The sequence below is a fragment of the Silurus aristotelis genome (assembly GCF_946808225.1).
Source record: "Silurus aristotelis genome assembly, chromosome: 7".
In the NCBI taxonomy this organism is placed as follows: domain Eukaryota; kingdom Metazoa; phylum Chordata; class Actinopteri; order Siluriformes; family Siluridae; genus Silurus; species Silurus aristotelis.
Window position 1 is genome coordinate 23,655,397 of NC_139580.1, and position 19,113 is coordinate 23,674,509.

At 40.4% G+C, this 19,113-nt stretch overlaps 2 protein-coding genes and 1 long non-coding RNA gene across 8 annotated transcripts; 2 read left to right on the forward strand and 1 right to left on the reverse strand.

Annotated features, from left to right (window-relative positions):
* Positions 1-1,239: 1,239 nt before the first annotated feature.
* On the forward strand, positions 1,240-7,948 carry yaf2 (YY1 associated factor 2). Of its 2 annotated transcripts, XM_083546511.1 has the most exons (4): positions 1,242-1,589; positions 1,870-1,995; positions 5,237-5,389; positions 5,760-7,948. In XM_083546511.1, exons 1-4 carry the CDS (start codon positions 1,564-1,566, stop codon positions 6,013-6,015), a joined length of 561 nt encoding a protein of 186 aa, XP_083402637.1. In that variant the 5' UTR covers positions 1,242-1,563; the 3' UTR covers positions 6,016-7,948. The 2 variants fall into 2 exon arrangements, with proteins under 2 accessions (XP_083402636.1, XP_083402637.1); XM_083546510.1 differs by having other exon boundaries at positions 1,240-1,995.
* LOC310728747 lies at positions 5,928-8,199 on the reverse strand. Its single transcript, XR_014534318.1, has 2 exons — positions 8,075-8,199; positions 5,928-6,018 (listed from the first exon to the last, which is right to left on the reverse strand). It is a non-coding gene; the product is annotated as an uncharacterized lncRNA (long non-coding RNA).
* Positions 8,088-17,832, forward strand: gxylt1a (glucoside xylosyltransferase 1a). 5 transcript variants are annotated; one of them, XR_014534299.1, is made up of 9 exons: positions 8,097-8,448; positions 9,109-9,225; positions 9,447-9,642; positions 10,277-10,408; positions 10,664-10,915; positions 11,817-11,940; positions 12,278-12,450; positions 15,214-17,018; positions 17,094-17,832. XR_014534299.1 is itself a non-coding variant. In XM_083546436.1 (8 exons), exons 1-8 carry the CDS (start codon positions 8,276-8,278, stop codon positions 15,373-15,375), a joined length of 1,329 nt encoding a protein of 442 aa, XP_083402562.1. In that variant the 5' UTR covers positions 8,097-8,275; the 3' UTR covers positions 15,376-17,832. The 5 variants fall into 5 exon arrangements, 2 of the variants coding, with proteins under 2 accessions (XP_083402562.1, XP_083402563.1); XR_014534300.1 differs by having other exon boundaries at positions 8,106-8,448; positions 9,133-9,225; XR_014534298.1 differs by lacking the exon at positions 9,109-9,225 and having other exon boundaries at positions 8,088-8,448.
* Positions 17,833-19,113: the final 1,281 nt, after the last annotated feature.

The window sequence follows — 19,113 nt, forward strand, 5'->3', positions numbered from 1 at the left end:
TGTAAATAGAAATGAATTTTGACATGCTTTTCTACTAACCAGGTTTGAAAAGATTGCTTATTTATATTACTATAGATTTCTTATCAGTTTGACAGTCTGATCATTCTACTCTCTCCGTTATCTCCAAAAAGGCGTTTTTACCAGTAAAAGTGCTGCTTATTGATTTTTTTTTTTTATGATTGCATCTGTAAACTCTAGAGTCTGTAGTATGTGTAAAAATAAATCTCGGATCAGTAGTTACTAAAATATCCAATTTTTGACAAGATGAACATGTATCAAATCAAAAAGCTAAAAACATTCAGTAGAATATCTATCTATCTATCTATCTATCTATCTATCTATCTATCTATCTATCTATCTATCTATCTATCTATCTATCTATCTATCTATGTATTGTGATGTGTGATTTATACGATTTTTTTATTGATTTGATTAATATTATTAATTAATAAATAAACCGGAATGCCGAGGTAATTAATCTTTGAATTTGTTTTTTTTTCTACAATGTGAATTCATTCAATGTTTTTTCGAGTTCTAGTTCAACGAAAGCATGTTGAGATTGCTAGAATAAATAAATCATTAATAAACAACAGGGGAGTGGTGGCTCCAGCGGTTAAGGCGCTGGGTTACCGATCGGAAGGTCGGGGGTTCAAGCCCCGGTATCGCCAAGCTGCCACTCTTGGGCCCTTGAGCAAGGCCCTTAACCCTCTATTCTCCAGAGGACCCTTACGAGAAAATAAAATCAAGGACCGTGACGTCAGAGCGACGTGGGGCCGCCTTCCCGTCGGCTCACCACCTGCAGGAGGGACCGTAAGGGACCGGTGCTGAGAGGATTGGGTAGCAGTCGAAGGCGGGGGCCGATCCCTGGACACGGAGAAGTGTCTGGGGAATCTGCTTAGACTGCTGCCCCCGCGACCCGAATTACGGATAAGCGGGAGAAGATGAATGAATTAATAAATAACATTTCCAAAATATTTAAAAGTGAAATAAGTCATTTTATTTTCACAACATTGAAAGACTGTTTGTTTGTTTGTTTGTTTGTGTTGTTTGTTTTTTTTTTTTTTGGGGGGGGGGGGGGTTATATGAAAGATTAAATATTTATATATGAAAACATTGAAATTTATGAAATACAATTTATGGAAAAGCATGCATACTTTTGTAAGTAAATATGTATATACTCCTTTTTTTACTTTTTTATTATGCATGTATATAACTTTTTCACAAATTGTATATTATAGATTATTTTATAAACTCACCACCATCTTAATTCATTCATGATGACCTACATTAAGTATTTTACCTCCAGTTAGTTCATGTAAAAGTTCATGTATGGTTTGTGAGAGCTCCAGATCTCACACATCTCTCCGGACAGAATTTCCCACGTCTCAGTCGCCACACTGTTTCCCTAACTTGCTACGAGTCTACCTCGTGATTGGCTGGTTGCCGCACCACGTGACCGACTTCCGCCTGGAGTTTTGGCGACAGCTGGAGCGCGGTGGTGCCGCGGGAGTCTCGGGGTCGGGTTTCTGCACACTTTCCGTTCTGCTCCATCCTGTCTAAAATATGGGCGATAAGAAGAGTCCGACAAGGTAACGGGAGCAGCGCGGTGGCAGCACCGTGAAAAAGCCGAGGCGCTGTTGCTTGTGTGTGTAATTCGTGAGGCGTGGGGCGCCTCACACCACAGCCGTACATGGCGGATAGCTTGTTTTGTTTCAGCAACCATTAGCGGCATGAGCAGGCGATGGTGCTCCGCGGGCTGCGCAGCAACAACCCGGACACCGGTTTGACACATGTCTCTAATGTGTGTGAATGTGTGAAAAACCCTATTCCCCTGTGTCTTTTTTTTTTATTTTTGTGTTTTGTTTTAAGGCCGAAGAGGCACTGCAAGCCGTCGTCAGACGAAGGCTGCTGGGACTGTAGCGTCTGCACTTTCAGGAACTCCGCCGAGGCGTTCAAGTGCATGATGTGCGACGTTAGAAAGGGCACATCCACACGGTAAGAGCCCGGAACCGACCCGTCCGACCCGCACTCTCAGCCCCCCGTACTTTCTTTCTTTATATACAACGATCCTGAGTGCTCAGAAGTCTTCACTTTATTGCTCTAGGTAATGATTTGTAGCTTAAACAGCGGTCTCGAGGGTTCAGCACCACGTCTCCCCATGGTCCTTGTGCGTTTCCTCCGGTTTCCTCCCTAAAAACATTCCGGTAGCTCCACCGGATACTTGGCCCCTGGTCGTGAACGTGTTTCTATCCACGTTTTTGTGCTCTGTAACAGCCCGCCGTCCCATCCCAAGATCTTTATTCCCCACTTCCTGGCCTGAGATTCCCTGAACGCACTCTGGAACCAGCGCTTCCAACTTCTCCCTTTTTCATGGGAAAGTAGCTCGAGCACGTTCGGCAAGCCCTGCATGACGTCAGAAACGGATTTGCATATTGCCTTCTTCCTCTTGAAGTCATCCGATTGAAGGATCATGAATGAGATTTTTGTTTTGGATTCTCAGGATATTTAGAATCAAAAGTAATAGCTTTTTATTTATAATAATATATAATATATAATGTATCTTTTCATATATTCGAATGTTTTAATGAGCTTATTAGAGGGAAAGCGCATGTTGGACGTTTTGGTGACAAGGTGAGGGAGGCGAGATTGAGATGGTTTGGACATGTGCAGAGGAGGGACATGAATTATATTGGTAGGAGAATGCTGAGGATGGAGCCACCAGGAAGGAGGAAAAGAGGAAGACCAAGGAGGAGGTTCATGGATGTGGTGAGGGAAGACGTGCAGGTAGTTGGTGTGAAAGAGGCAGATGTAGAGGACAAGGGGGTATGGAGACGGATGATCCGCTGTGGCGACCCCCAATGGGAGCAGCTGAAAGAAAAAGAAGGTACCATAAAGTAAACAAAAGTGCTTACTATCGAGGCAAAAAATAAAGTAGTTGTGCAAGGAAATGCAGGAGGAATTTACTTATAAACAGTACATTACCTGTAAATGTCACTGAAGTATTTTAAATAAGGAGAAAAGAGGTGTAGGGTCTGACCACCTGGTGAATAGTGATGGGTCGTGGGGAACAGCAGTTATGAGTAATTGGTCGTTAGGAACAGTGGTTATCAGTAATTGACTGTTTGGGAACAGCAGTGTTCAGTGATTGGTCGGTGGGAAACAGCAGTTATCAGTGGTGATCAGATTTTATGCACATGGAAAAAATTTTTTGGAGATTGGGAAACCGGTGATCAGTTATTAGGGGGTTGAGAACAGCAAAGATCAGTGATTGGTCAGTGGGAAACCGCTGGTCAGTGATTGGTTTTTGGGGAACATTGGTGATCGGTTTTTGTCCATTGGGGAAAAAAAAACTGTGGTCAATGTGAAATCGGTTATCAGTCATTGGGTGCTGGGTCACAGCAGTGATCAGTGATTGGTCACTGGAGAACAGTGGTGATCAATGATTGGTCGTTGGAACAGCAGCGATCAGTGGATTGTAATTGGGTAACCGGAAATCAGTTTTTGGTCATTGGGAAACAGTGGTGAACAGCGATCGGTCACAAGTGCTCAGTCATTCCCACCTTTTGGAATGAATAAAGTTGTTTGTCTATTTTTACATGTCGGTTATGAATTGGTCTATCTATTAAATCATACATTTTCCATTTTTTTTTTCCCATGTTCTGCTCAGATCTTTCCTGACATTCATTGCCACAATCTGTCTTTAAGGACTTCATGTTTTAGACATGATTAACATTACTGTAGACATGCTATGCTGAACATGGTATGACTTTGCATCAGCATGTAGTTCTAGATATAATGGCACATTCACAAAAATATTCTCTTAACACTCAGATCTCTGACTGGCAGCTTACAACTTTATTTGGATTATTCAGTTACTATCGCTGACTGTATGTATCCTGAATAGTATATTTGCTTACTAGAGTAGTGCTCTGTGTAGGGGTGGGAAAAAAAATCCTTTATTTTATGCATAAAAACAAATGCCTGCTACCTGTAGGTTACACTATATGGACAAAAGTTTGTTGATCTTTAAGTCTTTTTTTTGCAGTTATAATCTTAAAAAACCTCCATTAGTAGGGGAAGATGTTCTACTAGATTTTGGAGTTTTGTGCTTATTCATCCACCTACTGATGTGTGGTGAGGAGGCCAGGGGTGCAGTCAGGGTTCTAATTCATCCCAAAGGTTTTCAATAGGGTGGATGTCAGAGATCTATAGTAGGCCACTCAAGATCTTCCACTCCAACCCATGTAAATCAGTTCTTCATTGGTGCCGAGTTTGTGTGCTCCTAGTTCAAGTAAAAGGAAATGAAATGATGCCTCATCCAAAGGCATCCTATATCCTAAAACTGTGTAACTTTGTGGTAACAGTTTGAGGAAGAACCACATATGGCTGGAAAAGTCTGGTGTCTCTGTATATTTGTCAATGTAGTGCATATTTGCTTGGTTTTGAATCCCCTTATAAATGTGTGGCGTGTTTGAATTAATTAGAGCATAAGAGCATTTGCTCTATTAAACATAAGTAGGTATAAAGTAAAGGAAGCCGAAAGGACCCGTGTCTTTGGCAGTTGGTGAATGTCTACAAGAAACTGATTTAATTAAAGCAATGTGCATGGTGTGGAAAGAGCTTTTACTGAGCTCTTAATCACATTAGTGCCTCAGCACATCTATGCAGTATGAGTGTGTTTTACTTTCACTAAGTAGCAGTGAGGAGAAAAAAAACCTCTACCACATAGATTCCCACAGTAAGTGAGATAACTGCTCTCATAACAACAGTCATTGTAGTCCACCGGGCTTTAAAGGGCAGCCTGTAGCCATAAAGCACTTCAAATATTTTGGACCATGAGATCTTGTGCGTTGCCAGCGTCAGCTGTTTCAGATAGCGTGCAAGACTATTCTTCTGATATCATAGCATTCAGATCTTCTTTTAGGACAAAAATGCCTCGTGAACTCATTCCGAAGTCTTAAAATAAGTACATACACACACACACACACACACACACACACACACACACATTTTAAGAGGTTTTCCCCCAAATCATCCAGTTAATAAGACAAAAAAGGAACTTGGTCTTTTGTATTGCCAGAAGCAGAGAAGCAGCATAGTGAGATCCCAGCATTTTGAGGCATCAGGATTTGGAATACAACCCCTTGTTTAGTGCTAACCACTAATGACCCCATTAGTCCTGACTTTACACTCTCCATGATGTCATCATCATTATTCATCCAACACCCTCTTCCAGGAAACCTCGTGCCGTTTCACAGCTTGTGGCTCAGCAAGTACCTCCGCAGTTCGCTTCGCCCACACAACCCAAAAAAGAGAAGAAGGAAAAGACGGAGAAGGACAGAAACGACAGGGAGCCAGCAATGAAAAAGAACAGCCACAAAAAGATGAGGTAGGGGATTTCGATTAGGTTCAGACCCCCGTGTTGTTTGGAATATCGCATGACATCAGCTTAAGATTGTTTTGTTCGGAGAATGCTAAAGGAAATGTTTAATCTTGTTTTGTTATGATTGGCACAATGTTCGATCTTGCTTAAGGTTCAATCCAGCAACTGCATTCCATTTACAGCAGCCGGGTTACTGGAATTTCCAGAAGCGCTTTGATTATAATAGATTGTAATGGAAAAAATGGCTTCAAGTTTTCCAGTTTATTAAAATGTTGTGCAAGAGTGCACTATTTGATTTGTTTAGAAATGCGAATCGCTTCCTATTTGATTAACTTATAAACACCATTTTAATTTATTTCTTTTTTACTTTCTACAGGCCGAGGTTAAAAAACGTCGACAGAAGCAGTGCACAGCACTTAGAAGTCACAGTGGGAGACCTGACAGTCATCATCACAGACTTTAAGGAGAAAGCAAAGCCCTTATCCTCCTCCACAAGCTCATCCTCCTCCACAGCCACGTCAGCAGATCTGCGCAGCCAAAGTGGTTCCAGCTCAGATAACACAGAAAGAGCAGTCTCCAGGTCATCATCACCTCGGGGTGAAGGCTCATCAGTCAATGGAGAAGCACACTAGCCTCTGGGAAAAAAAAAAACCCACCCTTATTTTACTGAAGGTCAAAAGTTTTTCCCTGCACATATCCCTACTCCTTCTTTCTGACTGGACTGAATGGGGCTTGGAGTATCCCCACAGTCACTGCACTAAGATCATAGGAAGATCTCAGCTGAGTAGCAAGGAGTTACAATACTGCCCATCTAAAGCGCAACTGTCAGTGTGATTGAAGAATATTGCTGATGAGATTGTTCTGATCAACGTCACATGCTTTCTAAACTCACAGAACAACTTTCTGGCTCAAAGACAGTTACTGATGTGTGTCTGGAAGTAAAGAGAATGTACTAAGTTGTACTTTTCAAGCTCTATCTTACCTGACTGGCAATTTATATATATATATATATATATATAAAATAAGAAACTGGATGAGATTCAGGGTGAGTGGTCTTTGATCCAGGAAAACACATACGAGGACTGAGCTTGAGATCCAATAACAGAGTATACGGCCATTATATTGTGATGTTCAGCATTGTTTGTGTTGTTCATTTTGCAATGAGGAATATTTCGGTGTGAGTTTCATAAAAGTGGAAAGTTTACAGAATATAAATGTGAAGAGTTTTTGATTAGGGATGCATCAGTATGGATACTGGTATTAAGCTTGATGCCATGCTTATTTACTCATACTTGTAAAAAAAAAAAAAAAAAAAAAAAAAAAAATGCTCCAATACCAGCTTCTGTTACCACGTGATGCTGTGTGCCGTAAGCCTAGCGCATGTTGCCATAATAACGAACTGACAACTTATTCCTGGATTTATTTCTTGATCTGTGATTCAAGCGGTGCTCTGTGAAAATACTAAAACAGAAACCTGATAGAGCATGTCGTTTAGGCAGTGTGCAAACATAGCCGGTCTGTACACATCAGCAAACGTGGTCATTAAAAACAAACGCAGGGTAGCGTGAATTGTGCGGGCACAGAGAAATCAACAATCCTGACACAAGAGCACTTCGATTTTGCGAGCACCGGCACATGCATGCACACGCACACTTCCTGTCCCCTTTGCTCGCCAGGATTCACACTTTGCAGGTCAAGGTACAATTCGCAACTCCTGGTTATTCATGACCACTTTTGCTGACGCTAATCTGCATGCTCTGGTTACGTGAACATAAATCTCAAAATTGAAAGCAAAAACACGAAAGTTGACGTTGTCTCAGATAATACTAGGTAGATTACTAGGTGCATCGATTTTGCTATCACACCGATGACCAAAAACCCGTACTCATACACGGTCTGGATTCAACGGTATTGATGCATCCCTATGTTATAAGTAATGATTTGTGGTTATAAAAGATCGGATGCAGTATCTGGTATCTAAAAGTTTTCATGTTTCGAGGAAATTCTAGTTACTTTATCAAGTATTAGTTTTATATTTTATCAATTGTTCTATTGCTTTTTTCCTTTGCTCCACTGCACTTGTGTGATCTGTTTTTCGGTGATCTAAAAGGATTCAAAAGGAGACCAGGGGCTACTGATCAGCTTGTAAACCTTATGGTGTTATGGGATGTTTTTTTTTGTTTTTTTTCTTCCATTGTCTTCTGTATGTCCATCACCACCATGTCTTCTAACAGACGGATATTATAAAGCAGGTGCGCGTCCTTGCATTCGTGCGAGATGCCGTGAATGTTACTGAAGAAGGTTGAAATGCCTCTTTAGGATATGATGATATATGCACTGCACTGTGTGCTAACCCCCAGGCCATTGTAGTTCCCCATGATGTTCCCTCATAAGTCACACTTTTGCAATATGAACTCAAAAGCAATTTTTTTTTAGAAAACTATATTGGTTAGAGTGCTTGATAGGAAAACTGTAGATCTATTTTCCAGGTTTGTGTTTGTAAAGAAGCAGATTGAATGTTTTTTTTTTTTATTATTATTAAATAAAAGCCATGTTTCTCATAAAGGATATGAAATCGTTTATACATTTTTACATGCCAAGGGTTTCTAAAGTTTGCTGTGGTTTTCTCGAGTGAGGTTTATATTGCATTTCCAAATAAATAAATACAAAAAAAAAAGCAAAGTATTTCACCATATGTTGACTTCGTTATGTGTGTAAACGGGACTGAGTGCTGCAGCGTGGCGCTGATCCGCCAGCGTTAGCCGCACTACGAGGAGCGCAGCAGGCCGAGCTCCAGGAGGGAGATCCCGAGTTCCGGACGATGTTCGCTTGTACTCGCGTCGCCAGAGCCTCCAGCCATGGCGTGACCTCAGCAAGTCCACGGAAGAAGAAATGCGGCGACACGTCCGTCTCGTATCCGTGTGCGTGATCTCGGTGTTCGTGGCCGTGCTCTACGTCTTCGAGCAGCTTGCGTCCTCGCTGGAGACCGAGGCCGCGTGGCGTGAGCCGCTCCGCCAGCCGGGGGTGCGCTCCCGAGGCCTCAGCCAGCCTCAGTCCGAGCACAGGTAGCGCTAGCAAGCTAGTAACTAGCAAGGACAAAGCACACACACACACATACATTATATATATATATATATATATATATATATATATATATATATATATATATATATATATATATATATATATATATATATATAGCTGGTTCAAAGTAAACATTCCCCCCCCACAAAACCTGTCTAGCAAAGGTTAGCTAGTTAGCCTTGCCTTGTTTTTAGAATGCTAAGACTAGTTGCTAGTTTCTTGGTTGATTAGCATTCTTGCTAACTATGACTGTACTTTAATATCTCGCAAAGCAAATCCAATTATGCACGAAACACCCAAAGTTTGTTGGGTTATAACACATTTATAGCGTATTTGCTATATATAAAATGCTTGCTAGCTCTGTCTCTATACTTCCACACTTTAAAGCCTAGTAAGTGTGTGGGCTGTCAGCTAAACCTAGCCCAGATCTTTCAGCAATAAAGCTCTGGCCATTCATGGTAGCAAAGCAGATCTATTAAAAAAAGGAGAATTTAATTGCTATCCAGGAAGAAAAAAAGAGAAATTTGTGTGGAGTACATGCATATGTCATTCATCCCACTTGGAGATTAGATGTTGAAGCAGATGTGTTAGTTGAGGTTGAGCACTAAACTGTGAAGTGCTCTACATCACGCCTGATGTAGAGCCTATGTTTCTCATTCCGTCAGGTGTAAGTCAGTGTCTGTCACACACTGGAATCCCTATTGGAGACTGCCCCGTGATGTTTGTGGAAAGAACTGCTTTATGGAGTCGGCTCGTAGGTATGATGGGTTGACTTGAACATTGGTTGTGAGTTTAGACCAACGTTAGATTGCTATTTGTCAAGGCATTCTCTAAATCTTGCTTCTATCCTGTCCTTCCTCATTAGTGCTACCTCAGAGAAATGACCACTTGGCCCTTGATCATCTTTTCAACCTGTCTCGCCGTCTCTGATTAGATAAGCACCAGCTCACCTGGTCCTCGCCGTTGTGCTCTTTTGCAGGTATCCTGTGGATAGGACGTCGTCCCAGGTGTCGAAGGTGGGCCGAGCCGAGCCGGTCAGATTGGCAGTGGTGGCTTGTGGCCCGAGGTTGGAGGAGACTCTTACTATGCTGAAGTCTGCCGTTCTCTTTAGTCAGAGAACTCTCCACTTTCACATTTTTGCTGAAGATGAGCTCCATTCTAGTTTCAGAGATGTTGTGAGTTCACTGCTTACATTACTGTCAGGGTGTTTTTGTTGTTTGTTTTCAAGCGAACGTACGCACGCCTTTGTTTGCTCGGTTACTGACACGTTTAGTTTTACATTGCGATACTACAAAAAATAATTATGTAGTTTAAAAGGTTCAGGAGCAAATGATCTTCAGGAACAGTCGTTTTGATGTTGAAATCTTTTTCATTTAATGTAATAACTAAATATTGCATTGTAATATTTTTGTTACTATTGGTTCGAAATGAACATCCATCACGATCATTTTAATCAGGGTCATGGCATGTGTGGCCATTCAGGCAAATTCCTTCATTCAGCATGTGTTAATTTATATTCTCTTTTTCACGTGTTCGCCAATATTTCTTTTTATATAAAACGAAAAAGTATGATTGAGGTCAGAAGTGCTAAAATATCCCTAGTTAGCCTTCAAACACAATTTTTATTAAAATTTCTCTTGAAAACTTAATGAGTGTCGCTGGAGTCTTCCTCCATCTTTTGCTATCATTGAAGCATAAGACTGAAAGAGCGGGAAATTAATTGGCAAAAGAGAGAAGAAGGGGAAAAAAATCTCATTTGGTTGTGCAAGGAGGTGTTAATGATTAAGCTTTGTGTCTGTTCTCTGCCAGTTGGAGTCATGGCCAGGAAGGGTCCGTTCTAAATTTAACTACACTACCTACCCCATCACCTTCCCCAGCGATAATGCCAAGGAATGGAAGAGACTGTTTAAACCTTGTGCTTCCCAGAGGCTTTTCCTGCCTGTGAGTGTTTCATCCCTCAATCCTGGTAATCTGATTGTGGACCTGCACATCATCCTATCAGTCCAATGAGTCTGCTTGAGGACAACAAGATTGGAGATTATGCAAACATAGACAAATCAGGCTGAAATGAGGGACATGTCTGCTGAATTAAGTAGAGGGATTAAGCAGCTCATTTGAATTGCTTGTATTTCTAAACAAATATTTGTAACGACTCATCCTGTGTTCAGCAGTTGACTATCTTGTTGTTTCTCTTAGCTGATCTTAACCGAGGTGGATTCGCTACTTTACGTGGACACAGACATCTTGTTCCTGCAGCCCGTTGAGGAGATCTGGAACTTTCTCACCCAGTTTAATAGCAGTCACATGGCTGCCATGGCACCTGAGCACGAGGAGCCGAGAATCGCCTGGTATAGCCGTTTTGCACGGCACCCCTTTTATGGCAAAACTGGTGTCAACTCTGGAGTTATGCTAATGAATATGACACGCATCAGAGCCAAACACTTCAAGGTATATGTGTGTGTGAGTTTATCGGGTCATTTGTATATACACTGACCATGCATATCATTATGATGATTTAACAATATGACCCTGATTATCTTTTCATCATGGCACCTGTTAGTGGGTGGGATATTACTAGGCAGCAAGTGAACATTTTATCCTCAAAGTTTATGTGTTAGAAGCAGGAAAAATGGGCAAACGTAAGGGTTTGCACGAATTTGACCAAATTGGCCAAATTGTGATGGCATCTCCAAAACTGCAGCTCTTGTGGGTGTCTGCAGTGGTCAGTATCTATCAAAAATCGTCCAAGGAAGGAACAGTGGTGAACCGGGCAACTGGTCATGGGTGGCCGAGGCTCATTGATGCACGTGGGGAGCGAAATCTGGCCCAGTGTGGTCCGATCCAACAGATCCTGTAGCTCCTGTAGCTCAAATTAATGCAGCTCAGTTAATTCTGTTAATGCTCGATGGGTCAGGGCTGGTTTGGGGGATCAACACAATTTTATGCAAGTGGTCATAATGTTATGCCTGATCAGTGTATTAAAGAAGCATGCTGCATGTTATAAGAAATATTTGAGGTGAGAACAGGGGTTTAACCAGCAGAGGTCACTGCTACTCTGCAAGTTAAATTCTCGGATTTCCTCATTGCTGAAAGTGTTTCATCATGCTCTCTTTTTTTTTTTTTTTTAAATAGGAAGAAGCCATATTATTTTAAAAGGCATATCAGTGTCAATTCAGCCAGACACGAAAAAGTGAAAACGCTACTTTGTTTGATTGTGATGATCGCTGCTTATCAAATGACCAAATGTTAATCACACTCTGGAAGCCAGATTTGGAGATATCACTGTTTACTATGACATTATTTCTGAAAAAAAAAAGGATTGATGAAGTTTTCTGCATTGTTCGAACAGAACGATATGACGACAGTTCATCTGACCTGGAAGGAGTTGCTTATGCCACTACTACAGAAATACAAGCTTAACATTACATGGGGGGACCAAGACCTCCTCAACATCATCTTCCACTACAATCCAGGTACTGTATCACATGCCATTTGATGTGTAGCCCTGGAGGACGCTTAAAGCTTGAACCCAACAAGTCACTGGTATTTAAATTGAATTACGTACTTTACAGATGTAGTTTGTCTCCGAGGCCGTGTTAATTTGGACAAAGTATAATGTTAATTATGTGTCTCCAGTAGTTTCAGACTCCCTCCCCGAAAGTGATTATTGATTTCCAAATTATTGTAAGCAGATGTACACGCCAGATGGCAAAAACATGAATGCAACTTTTCTTCAGGCGATGCTTTAGTCACTTCAGGACTGATGTATAAACAAACACGTGTATTGACTGCTGATTAAATGGCCCACAGAAAGCCTGTTTGTATTCCCGTGCCATTGGAATTACCGCCCGGACCACTGCATATACGGCAGCAACTGCGCTGCTGCTGAGCAACACGGGGTTCACATTCTCCACGGCAATCGAGGCGTTTACCACGATGACAAGCAGCCTGCATTCCGAGCTATTTATGAAGCCATTCAGAAGGTAAGCTCTTGCTTAAAAAAATTAATCTGGTCAAACAATACGTCATCATGAGAAAATAAAAATGGTGGTGTTGAATAACACAAGGGACAAGTATCATGCTTTTTCACTACTTTCATCAAAGCAGGACAAAATCTAATTAAAAGTGGTTAATTTGTAAAAGGCCATATTGATGTTCCTTCAAGCAAAATCTCGTCTGGCTTGTGCTCATGTTCTTCATAATGAAAGCACAGTATGGGCTGCAAAACGAAGGGATCTGGAATTGCTCTTGCAAATATTTTTCAGATCGAACACCTGTGCTTGTCGCCCTATAGGCTTTTGTTGGTCTGCCACATCAACTCTCACTCGGCATTATCATTTCTTTCTGTTTCCACCCAAACCCTTTCAACTCCGACTTTAAAGCACTCAGGGTTTACAAATGTATTGAACGTTCATTTTACTGTCAGACATAAAGCGTCTTTTTCAGGTCATTCGCCCCCTACAGATTGGTCTTGTCAGTATTTGGTTTCGATATGTGGTGTGGTGATTTCTCTAAACATTAACATCTGTGTGGTTATATCTCCAGGTTAAGAGGATTTGTTTTGGAATGAGTGGGAGAATTTGCTCTGTAGCTGAGGGCTAGAAATCAATAGCTCTCTTAACTTAGACTGCCAGCTTGCCAGCGCCATCGTGTTCTGGACTTAATCTCTGTCGGCCTCATCGGGGCCAACGATCGCTCCTAATGCGCTAATCTTTAAAACCAACACTCCCTTCTTCCCATCTCCGCTCCTTCTCATCCTCAGAACCTCCCACTCTCATTTGTCAGGGTTTGAGGTTTGGAAGTCACTTTTTTTTCCTTCTCTTGTAGCAAGTGGTCAATTCCTTGTTCATTTTATTAGCAGAGGGAGAAAGAGTGTGTGTCTGTGTCTCTGGTCATTATTGCCAGGCAAGACCCCTTTGCCCTTGACAGAGGAGGAAGCATTTTGGACCATTAGCTAAATGAGGTCTGTCATTAGGTGAAGCCCATGATTCAACTGAATGCTCTGTGTATGGAAGGAAGGTCAAGCCCACATTCGCTGTTTGGCCATGCAGAGCATTTGCAAAAATGAGAGAATGACTATAGCAATCAGGTTTGGAGTCGCTTTAAAGTAGCTACAATATTATATCATCTTGTCTATCACAGGTGTCTTGGTTTAAAAGGGTCCCTTTGCACCAATTCTGTACTTATATTGTTCTTCCTCATCACTGAGTGCACTAGGGTGTCAGGCCTCAGTATCTCATGACAGCATATACTCCCTATAGACACACTAACAGAGACAGGAGTTCAGTTGGCAGTGAAAGACCCCAACCATTACCGTGCCAAGTCTAACAGAAGCACTATAAAATCTTTAGTACCGTTGTTGCGTTTGGGACTGGTAGAAAGCAAGGCAGCATCCAGCACCTCCACCCTTCCCATGAAAATCAATAGGAGACCATAAACTCGGCTTCATCAAGGCATGATGTGCGTTCTATCATTGATAATAAAAAATTGCACTCTTTAGTGATCTCATACCAAGCAAAAGCCCAAAGCAAATGAGGCCCCATAAAAAAGGTCATTTTATTTTATTTACTCTGTAGGTTATAAAAGCACATTTTCCTATTCCGGGAGATAAGAAGTTTAAAGCAGGACTTATAGATCAATTCAATGCAGGACGAGAAAAGCGATGTTACCCAATGATATATAGCTTGATAAACATTTGTTATTAGTGTATATCTTGGCAGTACATCACTTCGTTTCTCAAACTTTTTTATAGCCACGAATCCTTACTGTAGAGATAGATTTCATTTTATTTGTACTTATTAATACTGTATTATTTATAGATTGTATGTTCTCGAGCTTTCGATAAAACTCATTCAGTTCAAGTGACCAGTCCAGTAATAGCTTATAAGAGCTAATGATACATGTAATAGATTTGATCTAGTGCTGTAATCAAATTCATCCCTCTGGCCATTTCTTATAGACCCTTTGGGGGTCCCCGGGTACCATTTTGAGAACAACTGGTTTAGAGAATGTAGAAGACCCGGGACATGTGCACACATGAGCGTTTTAATAAGGTTTTATTTCCACTTCCCTTTGCTGTTTGTGTCTGCTTATGGCTGGACATGCACAGCTCCGTGCTCAGAGAGAGAAAGAGCAAACAAATATATATGACGACAGAGCTAAGGTCATCGTTTCTCATCTTTTGTTTTTCTCCTCAAACACCTCTCTCGCGAGGCAGACTCGCACTACCAGCACCTGGATAATACTCACTCACTCTAATATCCACATACATCATATAGGCAAAAGTATGTGGACGCCTGAATTTTTATGATTCACCGGAGCTGGCTTTGTGCACAGCAACATTGTCATGCTGGATCAGGTTTGGGTCTGTTATGGAAATTGAAATTTGAATGAAATGGAAATTTTAATGCCACATCTAAAGACACCAGACACAATTGTGTACCTCCAATCTTGTGGTAACAGTTTGGGGAAGAGCCACATAAGGCTGGAAAAGTCAGGTATCCCGTAACATTTGTCCGTATGGTGCACCTTTCCTGTTGGTTTTACTGTATTGATTGAATAATTCATTGTAGGTATGTGAAATAGTGTTTTTTTTATAACTCTTTATGGTGTATGGGAGTAAATGCTAGCTTCATGGTGTAAGGTTGAAACTGAAAACAAGTTTTGCACTGTACGTTTTAGTCATAGTGCTGATTCTTTTTCTGCTGTTGATGTCTAACATGTTTTTGTCTTTCTTCTCTGTTCAGTATCCTTTTGGAGAAGATGCAATCAATTTTCTGCTTAAGCCGTTAGAGGAAAAACTGAAGAATACCCTGCATACATACTGCGGAAGGTCCAGTCACCTTTTCACAAAGAAATTACAGGAGAGCATCGGAAAGCTGCAGAAGGACAATCACAACGCGAGATGATCTCACCCAGCTCAACCAATGTGGGTTAGTCACGTCTAGAGTGCTGAGGAGAAGCGACCAGCGGTTCACACCAGGTCGTCCTGATAATCTCGTAGGAATGGCTGGGAGGTTGAGATGAGGCACTAAAATCACTTTTACACGTAATCAAGACGAGCCAAATGCATTGAACATTTTTGTTCTAGGAACAGCTCCTCACTACAGTTCTGTTTCCTGTTTTTTAATCATCAGCTAATGATGAAGCTGAGTAAGCGTGTTGGTACTGCAGGCTGTGAATATTTTTATGAGTAATATTATACGGAAAAATGGAAAGCAGAGTAAAATATTCTACGTTTAATCATTAAGCCTTATTTCCAGGGGTAGTAAAATCAAGTTTGTCTGATTTGAGTTCAGTTTTATTATTTAAAATTCATGTTACTAATGTTGTTGTAAGATCACTGGTTTTATGGTTGGAAAGTGAGCTTTACTAAAGATCTGTATAAATGAGCATTGGTGTTTAATCAAAGGATCGGATCAGATGACATACTTATGCCCATTGAGCCTACTAACTTACAGATATGAGATTATAACTTTATAATGCATTGCTGACCGTCACCGGTCAATTAGGAACCTAGTGTTCATCGGTATTCATCTTTCGTCAAGTTTTCAGGTGATTAATATTTACAGGTTTTTAGTGTTTTTTTTCCAGTGATACATTGTTATGAATTTATGTTTTAACAAATTCGAGGGCTTGGCCAAGTCGAATTTATAGTTGCCTCAGTGTTTTACGTGAATTACCACTACAGTTATTTTAATACATATTAAGATGCTCTTCCGAGATCAATTATTAGGAGTCCTTGTTGTTGTAATTTTAATTCTCTTTTGAAGTGCATTTGAAAGCAAAGGCTGTAAGGAACTCAAACCCCAAATTTGCCAAATAGATGCAGTCAGCATTCTTCAAAAGCTGGAGAGATCATTGGCCTGATGGTGGTGCTATAATGTAGCATCCTTGTGACAGAGGAAGTCTCTAAAAATTGCTTAGATTACCTTGTAGGCTAATTTTTTAAAAGTAATATGTTTCCGAACATAGGCAGTTCGCTGTCGTTTTAAAAACAATTGATGTGTTCTTGATGATCTTTAGAAATGACAAAAAGGAACGAGTTATTAAAATACTAATGCACACATTTCTTTATTTTTTTTTATTTCCACAGAGCATACAATACAAATAGATAAAGAAGGTTCTGCTTAAGCAATACAGTAGGCTGAGCTTCTTGATCAGAGTGGGTTCCTTAGATCAGGTGTTCTTCAGAATACTTTTTGAACTGTGATGATTAAATTTTTATGGTTTAACAGTGTTTCATCATATACACAATATGGACAAACGTTTGTGGACACCTGACCATACAATGTGGATATGCTTCTTGAATATTACAATCCACATTTTGTTCCCATTCGCTATTGATATAATCTCCACTTTTCTGGGAAGATGTTCCACAAGATTTTGGAGAGCGCTTGCGGAGATTTGTGCTCATTCAGCTACGGTCAGGTACTGATGTAGGGTGAGGAGACCTGGAGTGCATCAGTGTTCCAACTCATCCCAAAGGTGTTCAATAGGGTTGAGGTCAGAGCTCTACAGCAGGACACCCAATATCTTCTATCTCCAAGGAGCTGGTTTTGTGCACAGGAGCACGTCATGCTGGAACAGTTTTGGGTCTCCCAGTTTAAGTAAAGGGAAGATTTAGGACACTGCATCCTAAGATAAGAAGATAACATATACAATTTGTGCTTCCAACTGGTAACAGTTCAGGGAAGAACCACATATGACTTGGAAGGTCAGTTGTCCCAAAACGTATGTTTATATAGTTTATCTGTGTTTAGTTTTTTTGGTTCACACTTTGCTGAATGTTTAATCTAACAGAGAATTTAGTACCATGCAACTGTTTTTAACTTTATACTGTTCTCTTCGACTTTTCTAATCTGGTGGTGTTTACAAATATGAATGTATAGTAACAATAAAAGGGAACCAAACTACTTTTTAGGCAGCAAACCAACTTTATACCATGATAAGTTTCTGAAATGTGTTCCAGGCTCTTCATAAGAAATAGAGATATTTTGAAACTCAAAAACAAGTTGAAACTATTTTGAAACAAGACAAATTGTAATTAAAACCATTTGCTTTGTATTCCCACTTCTACAGTAAATATTGAATGATAAACCTGAGTGCATACTGATCATACAGCAGATACTGATATAGCAGAAACATTCAACATGCCTGCTGAAGAATTTTGTCATTTTGATGTGCAACATCTCAATAATATTAAACAGATTTTTTTTTCAAAATGTACAAAATATTTTATATTGTTTGATTTGCAGTCATTTAATGTGATCATTGACTGTTCATGTTAATAGTGGTACGTTCGCTAAATGTAAATGTTTGAATAATGCAGTATATTTTTGTAATAAATGTTGCACTTTTCATTATTTTTCAGTTTTCTGGGTTTTATAGTCATTCATGTGTGGAGGAAAATCTTTTCCTGTGCTTTAAATCAACACCAAAGGTTCATTGTAAACGGCAAAATTTTAAATATGATTCACGTTCTTCTTAAACATGAAAAATGCACAGCAAATGTAGATCCAAGTCCATGCTATTTTGTATCTCCAGTGTGTCGAACCTCTGTCTCTCCATCCAGGAAGGGATTAAATCCCTGCTCCTGCTTTGCGAGTGAAAATATCTCCCTCCCAAAGCCTTATTAATTCAGCACAGCTTTTGGTTTCATGGGAGGTCTCAATTCCAATAAGCTTCACTGTAATTATCAGCTTTCTACCTCCTCTTTCAAACCCAGTGGGCTGCTAAGGGTGAGCATAAATGCTAAATGCCCCCAAGTTTACTGGTCAGCCATGGAGTCCATGCCAAAGGGGTTTGGGGGGTGTTTTTTCATTGCTTTCCTGGAGTAATTATACAAATGCAGGGGAGGGAATCATCAGAATACCTCTAAGTCAAAGCACTTAGTGAGATTATTTCCTTAGAATATCCTCTTCTGGTGAAAAATAATAATGTGTTAGGTGATGTATTGGAGCTCTCTGGTCTAAGGGCTCATTCTGTTTCATTGTATGTGACACCGCCTATAGGATAGTCCTCTTAACGCTCGTCTATAAAGCCATCCTCGACGGCCCTTTAAGGCACAGCGTAGAATAAATCAATGGACGAGAAATGAGCCAGTTCATTGAAAATCCAGCTGTTTAAAATGAATTGCTTTACGAAGACAAATGTCTGATTAAGGATGTTTTTGTAATTGTGATTTCTCCACCCTGTAAGGCGGAGCAACTTTGAATTGTTCCAGAATTGGCAATCTGAACACACGGTGCATGTCAAATCAAAAGTCAATTAAAGCAAGGCATTTAAAATGATGAGCCTGTGCTCATATAACCTCAAAGTTCACATCATTGACACTGTTTGAAATTTAATTATTAAACCTAGCATGGTTTTTGGCAGAGTTGTAAAATTGTAGCAGGCAAAATCAGGCTGATTTATATGGTATAAGGTACACGTGACCAATGTTCCTGTTCCTTTCTTCTTTTTGGAGCTGCTTGATCTTCAATTGGAGAACACTGTTCAGTTCCACATCAACAGCCTAAAGATCCATAAAATGACTAAGCAACTCAACTTGACGATGGATTTGGAATGTAATTAATATAAAGTCTCCAACAATGGACCAGGAATAGGGTCTGCTTTTAATCGCCACAAATCTAAACAATGATGGA